Source organism: Manis javanica, chromosome 11 (assembly GCF_040802235.1).
Source record: "Manis javanica isolate MJ-LG chromosome 11, MJ_LKY, whole genome shotgun sequence".
Taxonomy (NCBI): Eukaryota; Metazoa; Chordata; class Mammalia; order Pholidota; family Manidae; genus Manis; species Manis javanica.
In genome coordinates, this window is record NC_133166.1 from 116,343,582 (window position 1) to 116,369,735 (window position 26,154).

Here is a 26,154-nt window from a genome sequence, read left to right on the forward strand (position 1 = left end):
AGGTTCTGTGCTCTGGGGAGCTTCCTGGGGGGTCAGGTTGTGCTAAGTAGGGGTTTGGATTTCAACACAAGCGTCAGAAGCCAGAGTGGGCAGGAAAGGCAGGGGTCAGACCTCCAGGGCTGTGAGGAGGGCATGTGGGACCAGCAGGGCCACGTGGGACCTCAGCGGCATGGCCCTGTCCCGGTAGCCAGGGCTCCATCCTCCCAAGCTCCCAGATGCCCAGTACTCTGGAGGAGGAGGGGGTAGCAGTGGAGTGCATCTGGGGCAGTGTGGGAGATGGAGGGCAGGGTGGTGGTGAGAGGCCCCAACCATCCTACAGGCCAAGGCTTGACAGTGACTTCGGGCAACCAGTTTGGACACACACACAGTCCAGAGACACATTGGGGCATTTTCTTTTATTATTTGGGGTTTCTCTGCATAGAAACATGAGACCCTGCTATCCCACACCCAGGTGCCTCTGGCACCCCCATAACTGGTACCCAGTCCCTGAAGAGTCCCCTTTAAAATCACCAATATAAAAAAGGAGGGAGGGAATACCTGACCACCCCAGGCCAGGTGGCTCCTGGTGGCAGACGGTGCGGGGCTGGGGGCAAGAGTGGGGGCACTGGCATCTGCACGGGAAGGAACAGGAGTCCCAGCCCCAGGGGGAGGCCCCGGCTGGGAGAGGGCTCTGCACGTCAGCAGCAGCCGGTGCAGAGTTAGTGGTTACGGTTTAGTCTACAGGTGAGGCCAGGTGGGCGGGCCAGCTGGGTGGGATCTGGAGTGAGGGGAGAGGACACACAGGATGCTGGAAGGCCCAGGCGGTCAGCTCCCACTGGAGCCCCATCCTGAGGCAGGAACAAGCAGAAGCTGCCTTCCTGGTTTGGCAACAGGAGGGGCTGGGAGAGGCCATCTGAGCCCGTGGCCTGTGAAGGCAGGGAGGGCCACATGGCTCTGCCCAGAGCAGATGAACCATGGCAGCTGGGAGACGAGGCGGCAGGAGACGAGAGGCAGCCTCCTGCTCCCAGGAAGGCACTTGCAGTTGGTGTGGCCTGGTGTGGGGTGGCAGGAAGACGTGCTTGGCAGATGACGAGGGAGAGGAACGTAGCAGGGGGACCTGAGCCCACCTCACGCAAACATGGTCAGCTGTAACCACTGCCAGGTGGAGAGGAGAGCGGGCCGGAGTCAGCCAGGGGTAGGGGAAACACCGAGAGGTCAGCAGGGGCAGCCTCCCAGCCCCGCGGCTCAGGAGGGCCACCTCTGCACCCCCTTTGAGGGCAGGTGGGAGAAGGTCCTGGCAGGGGCCACTTTCTTATCTCCTGTCCTCCTGGGAGACCAGGCGCTGACGCCTGCAGACACCTCCAGGGGCCTGGGCCTCCCTCCAGCTCCCTTCCCAGAACCCAGACACCCCAACCCAGCCCTTCCAGGTCTCAGGTGGCCCAGAATTTAGAGCCGGTTCTGAGGCCAACAGGCTCCTGCCCCAGGGAGGTAAGACAACACCATGGCACCCAAGCGCCCTGCCCAGCCCCGACCGAGGGAGGCTCCCACCTTAAACAAGTCAAAGGTCACGACTCCATCCAGATCTGTGTCCAGAGTTTTGAAAAACCCTGTGTGTCCAAGGAAAGATGACGTAGAGCAGAGAACATAGTAGGATGTTCATGCAGGAACAGCTCTGCTACCTACCCCAACCCCCCTCACACAGCCCCCCCAAGCTCTTCCTGCTGCCCAAGACCCCTCCAGAGCCCCCACCTCCTGGCACCCAGCCTTCAGGTGCCCAAATGCAGAGCCTGCCTCTCTGGCACGCACCATGGCACGGCCAGCCCCTGGGGGATGAGTTTGGGACAGAACGGGAGGGTGGAGCCGACGGTGACACTCACGGAACATGGTCTCCAGCCGCACGAGGCAGCACACAAAGTTGTCAAAGTCCACAGCCAGGTCAGGCTCCGAGTAACGGGTGATAATGAGCTCGTACAGCTTCTTGTTGAGCTTGAAGCCTGGCCCAGGAGAGGGTTTGAGGGCCGGGGACTGCAGCCCGGCCCAAGGGGACAGGGCAGTGGCCGAGCCCAGCAGCTCAGGGGCATGACCACCCCCTGTGCGGGGCCAGGACCTCCTTCCCGGGAGTCGGCCTGGCCAGCAAGGGCCCAGGGGTGGGTTTCGGTTCTTCTGACTGCCCTCATCCCGACGAGGGCTGTGAGGGTGGCCCTGGACCTTTCTCAGGGGAGGCTCAGGAGCCAGGCCCACACCTCCCTGGCTGGGGAGCCTGGGGCTGGTCACCTTCCCTCTCAGAGCCCCGCTTTTCTCCGCACAACAGAGATAATGTCCTCATTAGGCAGTGAGGACAAAAGGAACCGCTGATAAAGCCTTAGCTCAGTGACCACGGGGGAAAGGCAGGAGCTGCGGCTGCACTGCCTCCGTCATCAGCCAGGGTCTAGGGCCAGTGGAGTGGGCCGCTGCCCCGGCAGGCAGGCCGTCTGTCTGGGGCTCCACAGGCGCCGCAGCCCTCAGGCCTCACCTGAAGACTCGATGGCCATTCGCATTTCGTAGGCACTCATGCTGCCCGACTTGTCCAGGTCAAACTTCCGGAAGATGGACTGGGGTAGGAAGCAGAGGGTGAGGGCCGGCCGGGGCATCCAGCCCTCCCAGCCCGCCCCAGGGGTGGCAGGGAGAGGCCTGAAAGGCGGGTCAGCTGCTGGGATACGTGGGCTTTGGAGTACAGAGGAGGGGGGATGCTGCCTGCAGGGACCACCTACCAGGTAATTCCGGATACGGTTCCACAGGATGTTGAACTCCACCAGGCCCAGCTTCCCGTTGCCGTCCCGCTGGGCAGCCACCGGTTAAGAAGAAAACTCCACAGCTTAAACCAGGCAGGGGCAGAAAGTGAGCAACTGGGGAGGAGGGGAGATGGCCACAGAGAGGGCAAAATAAGGGGAGATGTGGCCAGAGCCTGTGCGCAGCCCGCCTGCAGCCCAGCCCTCCTCGCCCTCTGCTCAAGGGAAGGATGCAAAAGGAGCGACAGCCTTGGGGTCACTCTCCATCTCCCACTCGGCACAAGGCCGGTGCCTCAGTCTCCCCCTCCCCTTCAGCAAAAGATGTCTAGGAAGGACCTGGTTCACCCACATGCCACAGAGATGTCCCTTTCTCTGCACTGCTCCTTGGACAGGTCACTCAGCACCCTTCCCACGCCTACAACCCCTAACCCAAAGCACCACTCAGGAGATGAAGGCAGAGGATACGTCCATGAGGTTCACCATGCTGCGGCAGGACTCCAGGCTGAAGCCATTGGTCCTCAGGTCTTTGTCTGCAAGAAAAACCAGTTCCAACACCTTGACCACTGAGCTTCCTGGGCCTGCCCCATGCTGGGAATACTGGGTGGAACAGAGACCCAGGAGGCACCATTCCTGTCCCCTAGGGTGTAAAATAGAGCAGAGTAGGTGTGTAAGATTGTTTTTATCATCAGGAAAAACAGTTTAAAGCACTAGCAGTCAAGCTGGGTGTCCCCACAGCATGTCACCACCATGCCTAGACCAGAGTAAAATGAAAGGAGCACAAAACAAGGAGAAACAAACACAATGGAAACGTGAAGCTGGGGGACCATCAGGGGTGGGCCTGCTGTAGGTCCAGAAGGATGAGAATAGGAAAGGTGTCTGGGCTGAGGGTCAGGGGTCAGAGGGAGGGGCAAAGGGCAGACTGGGGGTGGCTGTCTTTGGGTGTGCATAGCAGGAGTGAAGCCAGCCATGCTCTGCTCCCAAGCCACACAGCCTGGCCTCGGGGCACATCTTCTGGGAGGAAGGGGGGTTCTGTTTCTTGGCACTAAGGTGCTGTCAGCCAGCTAAGCTTCCAACGACAGCAGAGCACAGCTCTCGGGCATGGAGAACGGGTGGAGCAAAACAGTGATTGGAGTTTGGGAAGAAAACAGAGCTGAGTAGGGCTCAGGAAGGCAGTGGAGGGCCCCCCCACCCCCCAAGACCAAGAGATCAGGTTCAGCTCCAGGTGGAAGGAAGCCAAAGCCTAGATTCTAGAGGTTGGAGGAAATGGGGGGCGGGCCCCAGGGACAGGGCAGGCGCTGCGACACTTACGTTTGCGGATGATCCTGTTGAGGATGGTCTGCAGCTCCTTGACGCTGATCTCCATGTCCTGGGGGAAGAGGCAGCATGGCACCCACCCCAGAAAGGCAGCCCCTCGGCGCCCCAGGGCCCCTCCCCCACGCCCCGGCCTACCTCCCCTGCCAGTTGCCTGAAGAGGGTCTTGAAGTTCTCATCAATCTCCTCTTCTGAAAGCACTTGCTGGGTAGAGAAGGGAGAGGGCAGGTGAGGGGCTCCCAGCCCGGCTCCTGCGTGGGCACAGCTGGAGAGAGGGCCAAGCCCGCTCATCACTACATGTCACTTCACCTCTCTGAGCCTCACACTTTTCATCTGTAAAGTCGGCATCTCGTCCCCACTCACCCCCACACTAGACTCCTGCGGCCTAACGGGGGTGCAGTTCAGCTTGGTGAGGAAGGGGGAGGCTCTGGAGCCTTGCTACACGACCCTGGGCAAGTCCCTTAAGCTCTCTGCACTTGAGCTTTCCACTGAGAAGGGAGACGGTGAGAGCACCTGACAGGGTTGCTGTGGAGGAAATGGGGCGACCACCACGAGCCCCATCCAAGGGACCCCACGCCATTATTAGCACGAAGTCCTTGCAAACTATTTAGTGCAGGACTAATGGACTAGTGTTATTGCCATGGCTCCTGCCAGGAGGACCTCGGCCCTGCCAGCTGAGCCCAGGGGCCAGGACACCCAGTCCCCATCACACACCCAAGCTGACAGAGAGGACAAAGGTGGTTGTGGGGGGCAGGGCACGCACCTCGTCAGGGAGGTTGGCCTGGACCTGGTCATCCAGCTCCCTGCAGACAGTGGGGAGAAAGAGGGGCCAGTCAGGGGGGGCAGGGGGCCTGGGGGTGGGGGTGGGGGACTCCTACTCACTCGGTCCCCGCGCTCTTCTCCGAGAAGAAGCGCAGCACAAAGTCGCCCTCCTTGTTGGGCTCGAAGGTGGAGGGCACCACCACGTACTCCCCGGGCGGCAGGCAGATGCGGGTGCTGACCTCCCGTAGGTTGATGAACTGTTCCGAGCGCGCCCGCGACGAGTTGGCCAGGAAGAAGTCCCTCTTCAGGTGCACAGCCGGCTGGCCCACCAGCTGGCGGGAGGGAAGGAGCCCGGAGGCTGCAGCTGCCCATGCAGCCCACCCTCAGGAGACACCCAGAGACCAGACCCCAGGCTGCACGTCCGAGCCAAGGGGCTGGACAGCTGGGGTAACAGCTCCACTGGGGTAACAACCCTGCCTACTGCACTGGGCGGAGGTGAGGAGGTATCATGGGGTGTGAACGTAGATACCAGGACACCACTGAGACAACATCTCCTCAGTATTACACGGAGCCTCCGCCATGTCAGACACCGCAGGGCACCTGACGTGTGGCTCCTCCCTGAATGCTCGTGACAGCCCTGAGACAGTGTTCTTACGCCGGTTTTACAGACACCAATGCTGAGGCTTAGAGCTTAAGCCCCGTGCTTCAGTCCACCCACCGCCTGCTCTTACCCAGCCCCGGGCGGTCTCAGGGAACAGTAACAGGAAGAGCCTCATGTGTACCTGTCAGGCAGGGCTCTGAGCACCAGGGTGCAGACGCAGCTCCCTCCCTTACTACCTGCCCTGACCCCCAGGAGAGCAATTTTTGCTCTGCCCCCAAACAGTGGGCAGGGTGGGGAGCGCTCTGTGAGCAGTAGAAAGAGGTGACTTCCTGGCTCTGTGTGTGGGCTGCCTCCGTCCTGCTCCCCTCTGGGTACCGTGGGCCAGGTGTGTTCAGGGCAGTGTGAATCCAGGTGAGTCGGATGCCACACCTACCTCTGGAGGGACCTGCCAGAGAGACGGGGGAAGTTAGTCATTTGTGCCTGGCCCAGGGGTGGGGCTGCCGTGCATGCTGAGCAGGGGCACTGAGCCTGCGGCCACTGGTGACCCAGACCTGCCTTCACATACACAAGTGCAGGATAGGGGCCCAAGCAGGGTCCTCTTCATCCCTGGAATGCCCTGGGCCGCCACTCTGAATCAGAGCCTCTGCAACTGCCTCCAGGGTGACCAACTGCAATGCCCTGCAGCCCAGGGACATCAGAAGTGCACACCAGGCTGCTGCCAGGGGCTCTGGGCCCAGAGGGAAGCTGTGGCTGTCCTGTATCTCCACCACGGAGGTCCAGAAGCCTCTGTCTTGGGCACTGCTTATACACTTCCCACACAGGGGGCTCGCTTCTCGTCTAGGTAGCCCACCTGCCCACTTCTTTCTGAAGCTGAGTCAGTATGTTCCCCAGAGGCTGCCTCTCAGGTGTCAAAGAAGCCAGATGCTCCTGCCCAAGAGCCTTCCAGCCCCGGGGATGGGGAAGAACGCCAGAACCTTCCCTCTCCTGGCCAAGCCTCCTCCTACCACTCCGTCTGCCTCGGGGGATGGATTTTAGGCCCTGCCCTCCAAGCCTGGGAGAGGGTTTCTGCAGGGCCCCCGCCGGCTGTCTAGGGCCCCGGGGCTCGGGGCCGCTCCCAGCGGCGGTGGAGTCCTCTGGCGCCCCCTGGCGGAGCTCGCCGGTACTGGGCCGGTGCTGGGCCGGCGCCGTGGGACCCACCCGCTCACCTCGTAGACCGCGAAGCCGATGGTCTCCATGTCGCGGCCGAAGCGGCGCTCGCGGCGGCGGTGCTTCTGCATGAGGGCAAGCACGAAGCTGCAGCCTGACTCGCGACCCCCGTACTCGTCGTCCATATCATCCGTTTCCTCCAGCCGGATCTTGAACTGGGGGTTCACCCAGAAGGTGGCTGCAGGATTTGGGGAAGGTGGACATCAGAGGAGGAAGCAAGGAAGCCCTCCCCCCTCGGCCCCGGTCTGTCCCTCCTCCACGTAACAAATACTAAGTGTCCACTGTGTGCAGTGTGACAAACAGTCCCTTTCCCCTATAGGCCCACATTCCAGAAGGGGAGGCAAAGTATAAGCAAGTCAGGTTAACTAACTGAACAATTACGAAGAATAATTCGGATTTGGACAGGAAAGGCACCTTGGAGGAGGTGACATTTGAGCTGAGACATGAAGGGGAGGCCCTGGGCAGACACTGGGAAGCAGGAGCCAGGGAGAGGGGGAACCACGAGCCCCACACATAGAAGGGGGTGGGTGGCAGCAGCCAGGGTCTGATGAGGATCTGGGCTCTGGCGAACTCAGGGGATCCAGAGAGGTGGCTGAGGTTGGCAAGAGCCAGGCTGGTGCTGAGGAGAGGGGACGGAATCCAAGAGCAAACCAGGATTGCACCTGGTGGGGGTGCAGGGAGCATGGCTGGACTAGGATTTTAAAAGGTGGGTGGAGCTGCTGGGCACACAATGACTTAGAAGAGAGCAAGAGAAAGCAGGGTCTGGTAGACGACAGAGCTGCAAAGGTGATGGGACTTGCATTTCTGGCAGTTTGGTGATTCAGCTGCCTAACCAATCCCTTGACTGAAACAACCAAGTGCTGGATAGAATAGGCAAAACTGATAAACTACAGCGTCCCCTCCACCCCACATACAAAATTGACATTAATCAAAAAAGTAGACAATAGCAAGTATTAGCAAAGATGTGCAAGAATCAGAACCTCACACACTGCTGCTGGGAATGTAAAATGGTGCAGTCACTTTTGAAAACAGTCCAGCAGTTCCACAAAGGTTAAATGCAGAATTGCCATATGGTTCTGCAGCAACTCTCCTAGGTATATGTCCAAGATATATGACGACATACATCTACACAAAAACATGCACATGAATGTTCGTCATAGCATTTATAATATCTTATATCTTGTAAAATGGTAGGAACACCCCAACTGTCCATCATCTGATGAATGGATAAATAAAACATGATAAAACCAAACAATGGAATATATTACTCAGCAATACAAAAGAATGGAGTAGCGATACATGCTACGAACACGGACAAACATATGAATGGGCAAATCCAGAGACAGAAAGTGGATTAATGGTTACCTGGGAGTGAGAAGGAGGGGTTTGGGAATGACAGGTGGGGTACAGAGTTGCTTTTTGGGGTAATAAAAATGTTCTAAAATTGATATGGTAATGGATGCACAGCTCTGCAAATTTACTCAAAACCACACTGAATTGAACACTTTAAATGGGTGCACTGTATAGTATGTTACTATTATATCTTAATAAAGCTGCTTAAAAAAGTGAAAACTAGGAGCTCCATTAAATAATGAGAAAGGATTTCTGTCAACTCCTGGAGACCCTGAGCCCCTGACCACAGGGTCAGAAAATAAAGTCCCATAGGAGATTCCTGCAATAAGACCAGGACTCTGATGAAGAATGCCAGTGGTGTAAGTGTGAAAGAAAAATAAACCCCGTGGAGAGGAAGAGGAAAAAAAAAGTCTTCCGGAGAATTTATAACCACAAGCCTTCATGTGAGTTTGCAGTTTTAATTTATGCTGCCTGTGAGGTCAAGGAAACCCTAAGGAGAGAATTTATTTTTTAAAAAGACCTGGGTCACTAGAATTCCAGGTGACCAGATGAAATACTCTAGAGGAATGTAACTGCATCCAAGTGCTCAGAGAATGTCACAGATGAACTTTCCTCTAGAATGAGTAAAAAAACATCTCACAAGGGAACAGGTTATAATGACTGAGAACCAGCAGTTGCAACAGACAAAAAAAACCGACCTACCATGACTTCAGATATGGAAATGATCAGGCATAGACTGTAAGACTAGGCTTATTATACTTAAAAGAAATAAATGAGAGCTGGAAAACACGAGCAAGAATGAACAGATTTGAACACGTGCCATGAAAACTTCTAGAAATAAAACTTTTAATTGAAATTAAGCACTTGTTGGAAGGAATGACCAACAGCAAAGATGACACAGCAAAAAAGGAAATTAGTGACTTTAGAAAGGATCTGAAGAAAGGCCCAGGGTGCAATCCAGGGTGATTTAAAGATGGAAAATTTAAGAGCTGTTAGGAGATACTGAGGATTCATTGAGGAGGTCCAAGTTACATTTGATTTGAATTCTAAGAAGAGAAAACAGAGAGTGTGGGAAGGATGTGATATTCTAAAAGATCATGGCTAAGAATTTTCTAGAATGGTTGAAAGACATCAATCTTCAGACCCAGGAAGCCCAACAAATCCAAAGCAAAAAAATAAAAAAGAAATCTCACTCCAGCACACAGTGATACTGTAGATGATCAAAGAAAAACAATCTCAAAACAGAAGACAAACCATCTCAGAGGCATGACAGACTCCTGACTCCCACGGCAACAACAGATGCAGAATAAAGAGTAACAGTATCTTTAAGAGACTAAAAGTGATGTCAATCCAGAATTCCACATGCAGAGCATTGTCAAGAATGAGCACACTATGAAGGCATTTTACACAAATACTGAGAAAGTTTATCACCAAAAGATCCTCACTAAAGAAATACAAAAGGATATATTTCAGGCAGATATAAAATTATCTCAGATGAAAGGTGTGAGAATGAGGAGAAAAATGCTGCTCTTACATGGATAATCCAAATAAACACAGGCTATAGCAAATAATGACAATGGTGATATTTAATTTATGGCAGGAAGAAAACTGTTTAGAATTAAAATACTAGCTAGAAACAGCATATTAAATATAGGGATCAGGTGGTGATCTATGTTAAATATCCTAAGGTCTTTGCATTGGTCAAGAAGAGGGTAAAGGCACTGACCAACTGACTTTAGGATTTAGTAAACAAGATCTTATGTCTTCCAAGCTCATAGAGGAAACAAACGAGTAGAGGAAAAAGAAAAAAAAAATCCAAAATAAGGCAGAACCAAGGGGTCAACCAGAAATGCATGGTAAGTATGCTGAAATAAATAGAAATATACAGAAAACACTGTGAGTGTGAATGGATTAAACTTTCCAGTTTAATGGACAAAATTTTTCAAACGGAATTATTAAAAAGCCAGCTATATGCTGTTTACAAGAGATAACAACTAAAACATTGAGGTGCAGAAAGATCACACATCAAAGACATACCACCAAAAATGCTGACCAAGAGAAAAATGGAATTAGCTAAAGTAACATCAACTGGAAGACTTGAAAGTAAAAAGAATTATTAGACATGAAGGTGGTCACTAAATAATGAATAAAAGGTTTGATTCACTAGGAACTTATAACAATTCTAAACTCGATGCACCTCAATAGAAATACCATTTGACCCAGGAATCCCACTCCTTGGAATTTACCCAAAGAATACAACTTCTCAGATTCAAAAAGACATAAGCACCCCTATGTTTATTGCAGCCCTTTTTACAATAGCCAAGACATGGAAGCGACCTAAGTGTCCATCAGTAGATGAATGGATAAAGAAGAGGTGGTACATATACACAATGGAATATTATTCAGCCATAAGAAAGGAACAAATCCTACCATTTGCAACAACATGGATGGAGCTGGAGGACATTATGCTCAGTGAAATAAGCCAGGTGGAGAAAGACAAGTACCAAATGATTTCCCTCATTTGTGGAGTATAACAATGAAGCAAAACTGAAGGAACAAAATGGCAGCAGACTCAGGGACTCCAAGAACGAACTAGTGGTTACCAAAGGGGAGGGGTGGGGAGGGAGGGAGAAGGGGACTGAGGCGTATTATGTTCAGTTCCCCATGGTGTGGGGGAATCACGGGGAGAACAGTGTGGCACAGAGAAGGCACACAGTGGATCTGTGGCATCTCGCTGCACTGATGGACAGTGACTGCCTTGGGGTGTGGGTGGGGACTTGATAATATGGGTAAATGTGGTAACCACATTGTTTTTTCATGTGAAACCTTCATAAAAGTGTATATCAATCATACCTTAATAAAAAAATTTTTTAATTAAAAATAAACAATGTACCTTATATCATAGCTTAGAATATCCAAAAAATGTAATTGATAGCAATAAAAAGAGAAAATGGCAAAGGTACCAGGATAGAGTGAGATTTTATGATCCCTCTTCCAGTAACTGATAGACTATGCAGACAAAACAGTAAGTTCGAGATAATGGATAATTATTGAACATTCCCCTTAACACTCAGAGAACAGTGTACTGGTCAAGAGAACAGACTCCAGGACTGCAATCCCTGGGTTCAAATACCAATTCTGCCACTTACTAGGTTAGTGAATTTAGCAAATTGCTTAATCTCTCTTTGCCTTTACTTACTGTAAAATAGGTATAATAATAGTACCTATTTCACAGGGTCAGTGTGAAAGTTAAGCAACTTCCTATATTTAAAATATTTAGAGGAGTGCTTGGCATACAGTATACAACATATGTATTAGTCTTTTAGAAAACGTGAACATTCATGAAAACTCACCACATGCTGAACTACAGAGCACCAGCTTCTGTGTATTTAAAAGCTATGATCTCATATAGATCATATTTTCTGACCAGAACGAAATGAAGTTAGAAACTGACAATGAAACAATTGAGAGGTTTGATTGTTGATTCAAGTTCTTAATTGTTAGAGGTCTATTCAGATTTTCTATTTTTCTTGAGTCAATTTTGTTTCTTCACTGGAATTTGTCCATTCATTTCATATAGGTTATCTAATTTGTTTGCATGTCATTGTTCAGAGTACTTCCTTATAACCCATTGATTTCTGTTGGGTTGGTAGTGACATTCTCTTTAATTTCTGATTTTAGTAATTTCAGTCTTCTTTTTTCTTGTTCAGTTTGGCTAAAAATTTGCCAATTTTGCTGAGCTTTTCAAAGAACCAGCTGTTGGTTTAATTGACTTCTCTCTACTGTTTCTCTACTTCACTTATTTGGACTTAAATTTTTATTATTTCCTTTCTTCTGCTTGCTTTGGGTTTAGTTTGCCCTTTTACTACTTTATTAAGAAGGAAGAATAGGTTACTGACTTGAGATCTAACATACGTAGAGTGTTTTAATTACCATTCTGTGTGGCTTCCCATTTACATTTATCATTTCTTTTTGATAAAACTAACTCATTCTATGAGGCCAGCATTACCTTGATACCAAAGCCAGACAAAGACATCACAACAAAACAAAACTATAGTGTTTGGCAACTGTGAAGCCGGGAAGATCCTGACCGACCAAGGATGCCAGAGCTCATCATTCTTCCAGCCCTCGAACAAGCCCCCACAGCCCCTCAACAAAATGGTCTGATCCACCCTCACCTTGCCAAAAAAAATTACAGACCAGTATCAGTTATGAATATTTATGTAAAAACCCTCAACAATATTCTAGCAAACTAAACCCAACAGTATATAAGGATCATACACCATGAAATAGCATTTATCCCAGGAATGCAAAAATACTTCAATATAAGAAAAATTAATGTTATACACCACGTTAATAGAAAAGGAAAAAAACACATGATCATCTCAATAGATGAAAAAAAGGTATCTGACAAAACCCAACACACGTTCATGTTGAAAACACTCAGAAAATTAGGAATAAAGAGGAACTTCCTCAATAAGATAAAGGGTATTTATGGAAAACCCACAGCTAATATCATGCTCAGTGGTCAAAGGCTGAAAAGATCAGCAACCAGATGCCCATTTACACCACTGCTATACAAGATTGTACAGGGAGTTCTAGTGAGAGCCATTAGTCAAGGAAAGAAATAAGAGGTATTCAAATTAGAAAGAAGAAGAAAACTATCTCTATTTACAAGTGACATGATCCGGTATATAGAAAAACTTGAGAAATCCACAAGAAAGTAGAGTTACCAAAAAATTTAGTATTGCTGCAGGTTACAGATCAAAACACAAAAATCAGTTGTGTTTACTATACACTAGCAGTGAAGAACACAGGAAATGGAGAAAATAATTCCTTTACAATAACATCCAAAAGGATAAAATATCTACATATAAATTTAGCTGGAAAGTTGAAAGACTTATACACTGAAAACTACAAAATATTGGAAGAAATTAAAGACTTAACAACAAAAAAATTAAAAGATATCCTATGTTCATGGATCAGAAGGCTTCATTTATTAAGATGTCACTACTACCCAAAGTGATCTGCAGATTAAATGCAATCGTCATCAAAATTCCAACAGCCTTTTTCACAGTAGTGAAAATGCAGACCCTCAAATTCATATGGAATTGTAAGAAGCTCAGAAGCCAAAACAATTTTAAAAAAGAACAAAGTTGGAAGATTTACACTTCCCAGTTTCAAAATTTACTAAAAAGCTACAATAATCAAAAACAGTTGGAAATGTCATAATAGATGCATAGAGTAAAAGAATAGAACTGAGTCTAAAAATAAACCCATACATCAATGGCCAATTATTTTTGCCATGGGTGGCAAGACCATTCAATGAGGGAAGAATAGTCTTTTCAACAGATGATGGTGGGGAAACTGGATTTCCACACACAAATGAATTAAGTTAGGTACATACCTCACACCAGATACAAAAATTAACTCAAAATGGATCAACGACCTAAAAATAACAACTAAAATTATAACATGTTCAGAAAAAAAACAAAGGAATAAGTCTTCCTGACCTTGGATTTGGCAATGGATTCTCAGATATGACACCAAAAGCATGAGCAACAAAAGAGAAAGAAAATTGATATCATTACAATTAAAAACTTCTGTGCTTCAAAGGACCCTATCAAGAAAATGAAGACAACCCACAGAATGGGAGTTAATATATGCAAATCATCTATCTCATAAAGGGATCATATATATAAAGAAGAGTTATAGCTCAACAATATAAACAACCTCATCTAAAAGGGGTCAAACTACATATGCACCCCTATGTTTATCGCAGCACTATTTACAATAGCCAAGATATGGAAGCAACCTAAGTGTTCATCAGTAGATGAATGGATAAAGAGGTTGTACATATATACAATGGAATACTATTCAGCCATAAGAAAGAAACAAATCCTACTATTTGCAACAACAAAGAGCTGGAGGATATTATGCTCAGTGAAATAAGCCAGGCAGAGAAAGACAAGTACCAAATGATTTCCCTCATTTGTGGAGCATAACAACAAAGCAAAACTGAAGGAACAAAACAGCAGCAGACTCACAGACTCCAAGAAGGGCCTAGTGGTTACCAAAGGGAGGGGTGGGGGAGGGCGGGTGGGGAGGAAGGGAGAAGGGGACTGAGGGGTATTATGATTAGTACACATGGTGTGGGGGGGATCATGGGGAAGGCAGTGTAGCACAGAGAAGGCAAATGGTGACTCTGTGGCATCTTACTACACTGATGGACAGTGACTGCAATGGGGTATGGGGGGGACACAATAATATGGGTGAATGTAGTAACCACATTGTTTTTTTGTGTGAAACCTTCATAAGAGTGTATTACCAATAAAACCTTAATTAAAAAAAGGAATCAGAAAAATAAAATAAAAGGGGTCAAACTATTTGAATAGAAATTCAAAAAAAGATATGCAAATGGACAATAAATATACAAAAAGATCATTGGCTATTAGGGAAATGCAAATCAAAATTTCAATGATACCACTTTATGCTGCCTAGGATGACTGCAATAAAAAAATATAGACAATAATACTGTTTGACCCAGGAATTCCACTTCTAGGAATTGACCCTAAGAATACAGCAGCCCAGTTTGAAAAAGACAGATGCACCCCTATGTTTATTGCAGCACTATTTACAATAGCCAAGAAATGGAAGCAACCTAAGTGTCCATCAGTAGATGAATGGATAAAGGAGATGTGGTACATATACACAATGGAATATTATTCAGCCATAAGAAGAAAACAAATCCTACCATTTGCAACAACATGGATGGAGCTAGAGGGTATTACGCTCAATGAAATAAGCCAGGCGGAAGAAGACAAGTACCAAATGATTTCACTCATCTGTGGAGTATAAGAACAGAAAAAACTGAAGGAACAAAACAGCAGCAGAATCACAGAACCCAAGAATGGACTAACAGTTACCAAAGGGAAAGGGACTGGGGAGTAGGGGTGGGAAGGGAGGGATAAGGGCGGGGAAAAAGAAAGAGGGCATTACGATTAGCATGTATAGTGCGTGGGGGGTACCGGAAGCGCTGTGCAGCACAGAGAAGACTAGTAATTTTACAGCATCTTACTACGCAGATGGACAGTGACTGTGAAGGGGCATGTGGGGGGGACTTGGTGAAGGGGGGAGCCAAGTAAACATAATGTTCTTCATGTAATTGTAGATTAATGATACCAAAATTAAAAAAAATACACAAACAATAAAAGCCCTCATCCCAAGAATAAAATATGTTTGTAACTATGGTGACATGCAATAACTAGACTTCCTGTGATGATCCTTTCGCAATGCAAACAAATATCAAATCATTAAATTGTGCACTGGACAGTAATAATGTTATGTCAATTTAAAATCTCAACAATAAAATTAAAAAAAAAATGGACTAACAGTTAACAAAGGGAAAGGGACTGGGGAGGGTGGGTGGGAAGGGAGGGATAAGGGGGGTAAAAAAGAAAGGGGGCCTGATGATTAGCACGTATAATCTGCGGGGAGGGGGCATGGGGAGGGCTGTGCAACACAGAGAAGACAAGTAGTGACTCTACAGTATCCTACTAAGCTGGTGGACAGTGACTGTAATGGGGTTTGTGGAGGGGACTTGGTGAAAGGGGGAGCCTAGTAAACATAATGTTCCTCATGTAATTGTAGATTAATGATACCCTAAAAAACATAGACAATAACAAGTGTTGCTGGGGATGTGGAGAAACTGGAACACTTATACATTGCTAGTGGGAATGTAAAATGATGCTGTCACTTAGGAAAAGTTGGCAGTTCCTAAAAAAATTAAACATGGAGTTACCACACGACCCACAATTTCACTCCTACTCACAGACCCAAGAGAACATATGCTAACACAAACACACGTAAGTGAATATTCACAGCAGCATAACTCATAACAGCCAAAACCTGGAAGGTCTAACTGTCCATTAACTGCTGAATGTGGTATATCCATACATACTACAGAATACTATTCAGCCAAAAAAATCAAACGAAGTACTAACATATGCTACAAAATGGATGAACTCTGAAAATGTAATGCTAAGGGAAAGAAGTCATGAACAAAAGGCCACATATTTTATGATTTCATTTATATGAAATACCCAGAATAGGCAAATCTATAGAGATGAAAATTTAGAGTAGAGGTTTGGGGGCAGGGACAGGTAGTAACGACTGATGGAGACAGTTTCTTTTGGAGGTAGTGAGACTATTCTGGAATTAGACAATGGTGATTATTGCACAACACTGTGAATATACTAAAAACCACTGAATTGCACCCATTAAAAGTATAAATTTTATGGTATGTGAATTATATCATGATTCTTAAGAACATTGTGAATCAAAAACATTATGTGTAGCTCAATAAAATTTATCATGATAGGTGCTTACAGAGAAAAAAAAATAACCCAAATTAATGAAATCAGCATCTAATTTAAGAAGTCATAAAATAAGTCTAAAAATGAATTCAAAGGAACAGAGGAATGAGATAACAGGACAGCAAAGATTAAGGATATGAAAAAAACACTGTACAAAGGATCACCAAAGTCAAAAGTCATTTCTTTGTAAAGACTAATATTGACAGAATTAATAAAGACAAAAGGGAGTCCAGATAAACACCATTATGAATAAAAGAGAGGACATCATTATAGATGAGGTCACAGAATATATTAAGGATAACTTGACACTAATAATTTGAAAACAGATGCAAAGGATAAACTCCTAGAAAATACAGCTCATCAAAACAGGCTGAAGAAGTAGAGACCTGAATAACCCTACAACCATGAAAGACACTCAGTATCAAAAAATTAACTTTCACACAAAGAAAGTAACAAGGATGAGTTTTACAGACCAGGCCTAGCAAACACTTGAGCAACACATCATCCCCGCCTTATGCTCTTCCAGAAAACAGAAGAAGAGAGGAACGCTTCCTAATTCACTTTACAAGACAGATTCACACTGATACCAGAACTAAACAAGGTCAGTACGAAAAAGGAGGATTACAGGGAAATCTCACTCATGAACTTGGATGTACAACTGTGGCAATAAAAGATGTCACATCACGACTGATGTTTTTATCTCAGGAATGTAAGGTTGATTCAATATTAAAAAGGTGATTAACAATTTACCACTTTAACAGATAGGAGAAAAAAGAGCATTATTACAATAATAAATACAACTTTACGTATTTAATAGCATGAAACTTCATTCATCTGATAAAAGGCATCTATAAAAATACTCGAATAGGGAAGTTTTTAGTGTTAACTACAAAAAACATTTAATAGTGAAAACTTTTCCTTTAAGAGGGCTAAGCCCAGAACAAAATCACTCCTATTCAACACCCTACAGTCCTGACCAGATTAAACAAGAAAACATGAGAACTGGAAAAAAAGACACAAATTTATTATCATTTGCAGGTGCTATACTGCCAGTGAGCCATCAGTTAAAAAGAATGTAAAGGTAAATCAGTATAATTACAGTTTAACAAGTTTGCTGGTACAAAATAAATGTAAAAGGCCACCTGCATGTTACTGTATCAGCAACTCTTACTTGGGAGATGTAATTTAAAAAGAGATGCCATTTACAATAGCACCAAGGTGACAGAGTAACTAGGAATAAATCTCAAAAAAAGATGTGTAAGACCTTTTTGAAAAAATTAAAAAATTTTATCGCCCTATATATGACATTCTCAGATAAGAAGACTAAAAGCAGTAAACATGTACATTCTCCCTAAATTGGTCTACAGATCCATGCAATTCCAAATTAAAATCCGAATGTTTTTTTGCTGGACCTGGTAAAGCTGATTCGAAAATTCACATGAAGGAAAAAGGAGCAAAAATAGCTACGAGATCCCTGAGGAAGGAATTCACCCTGCCCAAAAGCACGGCTTAGAAACTGAGGGCAAGTGAATCAGTGAGCAGACGGACAGAGCAAGGGGCAGAACGGCAAGCCCAGAAACAGACCCACACAGATCCGTGAACTTCATGCTGGGGCTGGCGCGGCCAGGCATCCAGGGAAGATTTCGCAATAAACAGTACAGGGAACAGTGGTTATCTGTTTGGGGAAAAACTACAGTGGGACCCCACAAGGAAGAAGATGATTCAAAACGGAGGACCGTGAGCCGTGACAAGAACCTGGGGGCTGCAGGACACGAGAACACAGCAGTGGCGGGTCTGGGGAAGCCAACACTGTGGGTGACCTGCAAGAGAGCGGTTGCAGCAGCACGCTGAGGACGGAGGCTGGACCGGCAAGGGTTAACAGTTGAACTGGGAGTGAGAAAGGAAAAGAGGGGGTGTGGCAATCCCTGAGAAGTGCTGCTTCCAAGAGGAGCAGTGAAATGGGTGGGGTCAAGAGAGGCTTGCTTTGAGACAGGGGTCTCCTTAATGACCCAGGAGGGGGAGGTGATGGTGACAAGGCCAAAGGCTTTCAGAGGAGGGGGAGAAGGGGATCAGAGCAGAGGTGGGGGTGGTCCACATGCACAGGGGTGGTTCTGCCACTGTCCCAGGCAGCAAAGCACAGGCCCAGACAGGCTGGGGAATTGGGGGGGTGGGGGGACAACAGGAGAGGGGTCCTGCGTGACGCGGGCTGTCCTTCATGCAGTGCAAGGCCGCACATGAGCAAGAGCAGGGGGAGGTCTGAGGGGTGGGTGGGAACTTACTAACTAGTAGAAAATTGCTGGGGACCATGGAAAGTGGTCATATGAGGTTTAGGGCTGTGACTTACAGGGAAAGGCCCAGTTGTACGATTTCTCCCCAGCCATACCTGATGGTTCTGGAGTCGGTGGGAGGGCTCAACTAGGATTATGGTAGTGCCAACTGAGAGGAGCAGCGGGGGCCAGGAGCCGGGAAGCTGGGAGTATTTGCAGGGATAAGATGAAAAGGACGCCTCACCCTGGTAGGGAGGGCAGACGCGCGGGAGCTGAAGGCAGTGCTCAGGAGGGCTAGCTCAGCAGCAGACAGCTCGGCAGGCTGAGGACGGGGGTGTGGGGGGGGAGGAGGTCGCTGTAGGGGAGCAAAGCAAGGATGAGCGGCCATGGGCCAAGTTCCCCTCACGGACAGAGAAGGCAGGGGGCAGGAGGGCCGGCAGAAGGTCAGAGGGCCCGGAGGGAAGGTCTCCTAATGAGCACGGCCTTCTCCTCCGGCGGCACCCTGGGCTCAGGCCTGCGTGGTGACTGGTGACTCAAGCGACGCTCTTTCTAATTTATGCAGACGCTCAACATTTTGCTCTTTAGGTCACATTCGAGGTCTACTCCTAGCTGACAAGCGGGGAAACTGAGGCTCCGTGAGACGCCATCCAGCCCAGAGGCCCAGGCGGCGGTGCCCTGCACGCCCCACAGCGGCCACTTGCCTGGGTAGTTCCGGCAGCCACCGGCGGTGCTACCACGCCGCCAGGTGCCCTCGTACAGCATCGTGTTCCACTTGCGGAAGCGCTGGCTCTTGAGCGCGTCCGGCGTCAGGTTGCAGATCTCCAGGCGGGTGAACTCGCGCATGAAGTCTCGGAATGACATCCTGGGGGTTGAGGTGCAGAGGTGAGCAGCGGTGGGTGAAGATGATCGAGGAGAACAGAATGCGGGGCTCTAGGGATAAGTAGTGGGGTTGGAAGCCGGGCCCCAGGAGAGGCCGGACTGAGGAAGGGTCACTCACCAGAACTCCCCATCCTCCATCTTGACCCGAAGCTGCTCACGCTCATAAGGGTCCACATTGTTCCACTCTGAGGAGCTGTGGGGAGAAGGGCCCTGCCAGGGACTGGCAGCATTGCCTGCCTGCCAGAGCCCCAGGCCTGTTCTCCCCTGGCCCAGGTCAGGAGGCCTCCAGACAGTCAAGCCCCAAGATCCCCACCCCAGGGACTGCCTTACTAGGGCCAGCTCAGGCCGTAAGGATGTGCACAGGATGGGCACATGGGACCAGAGCTTTGTTAGGACGACCCAGGCCCAAGAACACCACGGTGGGCCCTCCGCTGGCTCCAGAACCCACTCTGGGCTGTAAGTACCCTGAGCAGAAATGCCAGCAGCACTGAACAGCCTCCCGGCCAGTGTCCACTGCCCCTTACCCATCACTCCAGGCTCCTGTCCACTCCACCTCGCCCCAGGGGTTCCGCATCCGGATCAGGCTCAGCATCTGGCCCTGGTAGTTCACCTGTTCCCCAGAGTTCCCATCAGCACCTGCTTCTGGCATGTGCTTTAACACCTCTACCCGCCACCTCACCCTCGCCAAGCCCTGCTCAGCACCCAGCACCATACCAAGGGAAATACAGCCTGTCCTGCAGGAACTTACTGCCAAGGGAGGCAGCTATGCACACAAATTACAATAAATCAGAACAGGATAAGATAAACACCTCAGGATAAGAGGCCCCGTTAACAGATAAGGGGCTACAAGAGGTCAAGGGAAGTGCTGGCCCCTCACACAGCCCTGGTCACAGGTCAGAGAGCCAAGGGGGCAGGAACCACCCTGCAGGGAAGGCCCCCACGTGGGGTAGTACCTGCTTGGCCCCAGTCACAGAGTAGGCGTGGCCCTTCACCAGCTTCTTGAAGGTGATGGCCTCCATGTCCAGAATGCTGGAGATCTGCAGAAAGATACACGTGCTATGGTCAGGGGCCAGGTTCCAGGGACCCAGTCGGCATCCCTACCGCCAATCAGATGAGCCCTGACTCATGGGTCTTGGATACACCCCCAGGCACGTACAACTATTGGGAGTGGCAGGGCAGGGACACTGACCACTCTCTTCTACCACCCCTATATAAAGATGCTGCCCTAGAAGGTGGGCCACCTGGGTACTCTACCAACGCCACCATGAGCTATGAACAATGAACTGGCCTGAGCCAGCCAGAACTATGAGCACATGCACATGCATACAGCCAGGCATAGCCCCCAGAGCTACATGGCGCTCAGAGGGCCTCGTGCAGCGGGTCACAGTGAGGTCAAGAGCGGTGAGGACAGGCTAGTCGGCTGAGACTTGGAAAGAGGGTTAGGATGGGCTTAGAGCTACAGAGGCAGTGATGTTGGGGGCAGAGCCTGAGACGAAGGATGAGGGGATGTGGGGACAAGTTGCAGAGACACAAGAACAGTGGAGGGCATGAACAAGGCTGTGGCTGAGGGGACCAGGGAATGGGGAAGAGCTGAAGTCTGAGGCTGGTGAACTGGATGGCGGATGGGCATGGGATTACATGACAGGAACAGGATGCAGAAAGCCAGGAAAACAAGCTGAAGTCTTAAGTCCTGGGGACAGGAATTGGGGCCAGGCATGGAGGTGATGGGTGAGGCTGGGTAAGAATCAGAGATGGTGTGCAGTGAAGGACAGGTCTGGAGCCAAGCCTAGCTGGGCAGGGGAACCACTGGACGGAGGAGATTCAGGTCGTTGGTTGGGGCTCCTGGGTGCGATCTGGGTGCACTCACATCAATGGAGCAGCCCAGCAGGGAGCCTCGCTCCAGCGCCTTGAGGATGATGTGGTAGAGGTCACTGGGGGCTTTGCGCAGCTCGTACCATTCGGTGACCCCGCCTGTGAAGTCCTCAAAGCCCTCTGATGTGCTGCCCCCTGACAGGGCCTCATAGCTGCCATTTACCCTGCAGGTATCAACAGGTCAGACTCTGGTCCGGAAAGGAGGCCCCTGCACCCCTGGGTGGCCTGGAACTGCCCCCGGGGCCCCTACTCACTTGGCATAGGCCTTCTCAAGCAGGGCACTCCAGAACTCGTTGCCTTGGGCAGAGTGCACGAACACCAGCTTCCCGTCCTTAATGGGCAGCAGATCATCCACGACCACGTCCACCCACTCCCCAAACTGCCACAGCTGGGGGTGTGGGGGAGCACAGTGAGTACCTGCTCTGGGATCCCCCCGGCCTGAGCTCTGCCACTTACTAGATACCTGATCAGGTACCCTAGCTACGCGATGCTGACCAGGGAGCGGCTCTGAGCTTCGGTTTCCCTATCCATAAAAGGTAACAGCAATACTTTCCTTGTGGGAAAGCTCAACAAGATCACAAAAGTATCGCTTTTAGGGCAGCACTTCCGGTATTCTGGGAACAGACCAAGGTGCCTCCTCAGGTGTGGAGAGGTTGGAAAGCCCTCGGTAGTGGCTCTCCAGGAACCAGCCCCCTTTTCAGCCACGCTGCTACCTCTCCGCTCCCTATTCTAGGCCAGGGTGTGCGTGGAGCAGGTGTGGTGGCATTGGGGATACACGTGTAAAGAAAATGCGGCATCCAGACCCTTCAGCTACAGGATGAGTAGGGATCCGATCTGATCGGATCCCCGCCCCCGCAATCACTCGTGCGGTTCGCTTCAGATGCCAGGAGGGGCAGGTTTCCCAGGTTGGGAGGAGTCGGGCGCCTGGGGACAGAAGCGACCAAGTGTGATGCTGCGGAGGGGTGAAAAACAACGGGCAAGGGGTGGGGGCCCAAGGAGGAGGGGGGGAAGGGCACCGATGCCACGACCCTGCGGACCAGCGAAGGCAGGTGCAGCTTTTGGGCAAAGTAGATGGCAAAGCGGATCCTGCAGGGTATCTCTTGGGCACCAAGGCAGGGATAGCCTAGGGTAAGGGGTTCCTTGACTAGGAGGAAAGAAACAACACCCAGGAGGTCCTGGGGCAGGGTTGGGGCCACCAGGGACAGAGAGTCTCATCCAGGGTTGCTGGGGGTGTCTCTCTCCCAACACCAGCTAAGAATTCACCAGTGTGACTTGAAAAATAAGTTCTGCGCAAAAACATCAATAAAAGTTTGTTTAAATAGACTTAATCCCCAACTTTTCTTTTCTGCAGGGCTGTCAGCAGCTGGAGGCTGCCAACTGGCAGGAGGAGTTGGGGTGGATGGGGAGACTGCCGCCCTGGGTGGAGATGCCACATGTTTTCCCAGAGGAACACTCCTTATTTTTCAGATGGGGAAACTAAGACCCTGGAGAGGAAAAGGATTTGTCCTACAGAATATAGCAGAGATCTTTCTACTCTTCCAAGCGCTTTCTCCCCAATATGCACAACCACCCAGGAAAGTTGCCAGCGGAAATACCTGCCCAGTCGTTTCACACACGGCAGACCTGAGATGGCACCAAGAGGTCAGATACTTTCCAGAGGGAGGGCTGGCCCTGCAGGCATGGCCCTGAGGCACCCTCACTTCAGAACGCCACAGGTCATCAGTCCTCACCTCCTCCAGCACCTGCTCCCCCATCCCCCAGCCCCAGGAGGGGGCAGGACTCCTCACCTGGAAATGGAAGATGCCGGCATATCCATCCTGGAAACTTTGGCCATGCGGAACCACTCGGTGCAGGAGGTTGTCATTGAGAGTGAGGGAGGCGATGGCAGCCAGGAGCCAACAGTCCCCTGAGATGGGAGGGACCCACGTCAGGCCTCCCAGTGTATACATAAGTGCCCACGCTGGGGAGAACTTGGGGTTCCCTGGGTGGGGTGCCCTCAACTTATAGAAAAGACCCAGGAATCTGGGCAAACCAGCTCCAGCACTGATAGCAAGAACCTGCCTGGGCCTGCAGGACAGAGGGGGTGGGGCAGAGCCAGAAGGAACATGCATGGGGAATGTCTATAGAAAAGAACCCCCAGAACCCCCCAGGGCCTACCCAGTGCTCCCTGGCAGATGTCTGTGCGAGTGGCTCCATCCACGATGAACTGGGGGTTTGAGAGCAGCTCCTGCAAGAGACCCAGAGTCCTGTCTCTGGGCCAACCCCTCCCTGAAACTGGAACCCAGCCACCCCAGACCCTGCTCCCCACTAGGGACCTAGAGTCTTGTTCCCACTCATCACCCACGATGGGCATAAAACAAGTCCCACCCTGGGTGGTCACTCTCACCATGGGACGCTTCCATTTGATGCCATAGGTTTTGGAGGAGTTGGGGCCTAGATCCTTGTAGCCCAGGCTCTGGGGCACTGGGGGGAAGGCCTCATCACGGAAGAGGGCCCCACTCTGCAAGCACTGAGCCCGTAGCTGCTCATAATCCTGGCCCAGGTACTTGATGGCATTTTCATGGCGGCCCAGGCCAAGCTCCTTGGCCCGCTGCTTCTGCACTTGTGCAGACACCCCAGTGCAGTACACGGGGGTGATGATCTCCTCAGCCATCCTGGGGGACAGACAGGCCTGCTCAGAACCCAGACCTTTTCAGGGCTAGAACTGGGGCCCTGCCTGCCCCTGCTCACCCTTCCTCCCCAAACCTGGATTTCCCCCACCTCACTGTTCAGCTCACAGAACCTGGAACTTTCTGCCACCTCCCTAATTTCCCAGAATCCAGAAGAGGGGCTCTCCAGCCCCCAGGCCTGCTGACCACCTTCTCCCTTCCCCCACACAATGCTTGCTACCACCTCCGCCTTCCCGGGCTTTTATTGTTCTGCACCTGCAGTCCTGTGGTCAGCCAGCCCGGTGGGGCAGGGCAGAGCCCGAAGATGATGGCCCAGGGAACCCGGAAGGTGGGAGACCGCAGGAAAGGCCTCTCTGACCTCTCTGCCTGCAGGTAAACCCCTCCCCAAACTAGCCAAGCCTCTGTGCACCAGCCCCGTTTCCTTGGCATGGGGGCTGAGAACCCCAGGCATTTGGGGTCTCGCTCCTCAGGCCTCTGAGACAGGCTGGGTGCTCAGGGCCGCCGGGCCTCCGTCCCTTCCCCTCCCGCCTTCCCCCGGCCCAGCCCCCGAGACGGTGGTGAGCGCAGGCTGGGGTGGCGCCAAGCCTGTGCGGCGTCCCGAGCCCCCGCCCCTGTCCCGGGCATTCAGACGGCCCGGGGTCGGGGGATCGTAGCCGGGCCATCCAGCTCCTTACCTAGAGGAGCGTTCCGGGGGTCGCTAGGGCCCCTGCGGCTGGCTTCCCTGGCAGCAGCGCAAGGCCGGGCCCAACCAGGAAGAGCGCTCCTCCCGCCCTCCTCCCGCGGCCCCGCCGCCGCCCTGCCCCTCCGCCGCCTCCGGCACCTCGGGCTCCGACCCCGCTTCCTCTCTGCGCTCCCTTATCTTCCGGCACCTTCTCCGACTATCTCTCCTGCTCACGGGGTCTCCCCGCCCCTCCCTCCGCCAGCCCCGGGCCAACCCCGCAAGGGGACAAATTAGTCAAAGGCAGAGCTGTCCCCGGAGAGGGGCCAGCGCCTGTCGGGGTGGGAGGGCTGGGGCGGGAACCGGAGGGCGCCGAGGGGAGGGGAGGAGGGCAGAGGCGGGGCAGGGGTATTTTTAACCAGGGGCAGCTGCTCGAGTTGCAGGGCCGGCCGCCCCACCCCACGCGGCGCTCCCCGAGGGCATTCCCTGGCGCCCGGGCCGCTGCGGCGACGTCCCTGCAGCCCCGGGCCGGTCCCCCTGGCGCCCGCCCTCCCCTGCTCCCAGCGCGGGGCCGAGATTACCTCGGGCTGCGGCAGCTGCTGCGGAGCGGCCGGGCTGCGGGCGGGTGGACCTCTGCCGGACGCTCGGCAGACGACAGCCCCACCCCGTGGGGCGCGCTCCGCGGCCCGGCTCCTGGGCAGGGCCCGCTCCCCGCCCCAACCCCCGCCCCCGGGCGCAGGCTCCGGCAGAACGGGGAGCCCGCCCCCGGGCCCCGGCTCGCTGCGTGACCTTGGGTGAGTGCCGGTCGTCCCTCTCGGCCTCGGTTTGCAGGCGGCGCAGCGGACGGGATGGAGGTGAACTGTGGGAGCCCATCCTTCTCCCGCACGCTGTGGTTTCTTGAAGCCGGGGAGGTGGGCTTCCCTGCCCTCTCCTCCAAGCCCCGGGCCCACCCACCCGGGAGCGCCCGTGTGCCGCCTTTGCCAGGAGGGGGCGACAGAGGCTGCGAGCAGGTCGGCAGGCCCGCCCAGCACCCGCAGATTTGCCTGTGGAGCTGCAGTAAGTTGGAGAGTCAAAATGTCACAGGGAAGGGGACTGCCACAGACTGCTCAGAGCGTCTCACTGACCGTGGGCCCAGCCCAGCAGCTGTTGCTCTTTTACAAGATACATACACCCGCATTTTGTTGGGGGAACAGTGCATAGCTTTCCTTTCCTAGGATTCTGGGACACGTGACCCCAAGAAGGTTAGGAGCCACTAATCTAATCTGACCTCACTCTCACTCCCAGTTTACAGATGAGGAACGCGGAGGCCTGTGAGGGTGTGACTCGCTGAGCTCCCTCTTCTACTGATTCAGAGCTGGAACCAGCGCCTGGGCTCTTTGCTCTTCACCATTCAGCATTTATGTGTCCTTTTCTTGACTAAACCCTTCTGGTAGGTCTTTGCACAGCAGACACCA

The 26,154-nt window shown here is 51.2% G+C and overlaps 1 protein-coding gene across 5 annotated transcripts; it reads right to left on the reverse strand.

The window, feature by feature from the left end:
* Window positions 1–376: 376 nt before the first annotated feature.
* CAPN1 (calpain 1) lies at window positions 377–25,626 on the reverse strand. Of its 5 annotated transcripts, none has more exons than XM_036995725.2 (22): window positions 25,490–25,626; window positions 23,760–24,027; window positions 23,531–23,600; window positions 23,161–23,279; window positions 21,628–21,761; window positions 21,369–21,537; window positions 20,455–20,538; window positions 20,026–20,111; window positions 19,620–19,694; window positions 19,324–19,484; window positions 6,627–6,805; window positions 5,855–5,866; window positions 4,941–5,152; window positions 4,822–4,861; window positions 4,197–4,262; window positions 4,056–4,113; window positions 3,213–3,277; window positions 2,730–2,798; window positions 2,492–2,570; window positions 1,857–1,973; window positions 1,528–1,586; window positions 377–1,134 (listed from the first exon to the last, which is right to left on the reverse strand). In XM_036995725.2, the coding sequence occupies exons 2-22, from the start codon at window positions 24,024–24,026 to the stop codon at window positions 1,108–1,110; spliced, it is 2,148 nt and encodes a 715-aa protein (XP_036851620.2). In that variant the 5' UTR covers window position 24,027; window positions 25,490–25,626; the 3' UTR covers window positions 377–1,107. The 5 variants fall into 5 exon arrangements, with proteins under 5 accessions (XP_036851620.2, XP_036851617.2, XP_036851621.2 ...); XM_036995722.2 differs by lacking the exon at window positions 25,490–25,626 and adding an exon at window positions 25,282–25,415; XM_036995726.2 differs by lacking the exon at window positions 25,490–25,626 and adding an exon at window positions 24,863–25,058.
* Between the last annotated feature and the right edge of the window lie 528 nt (window positions 25,627–26,154).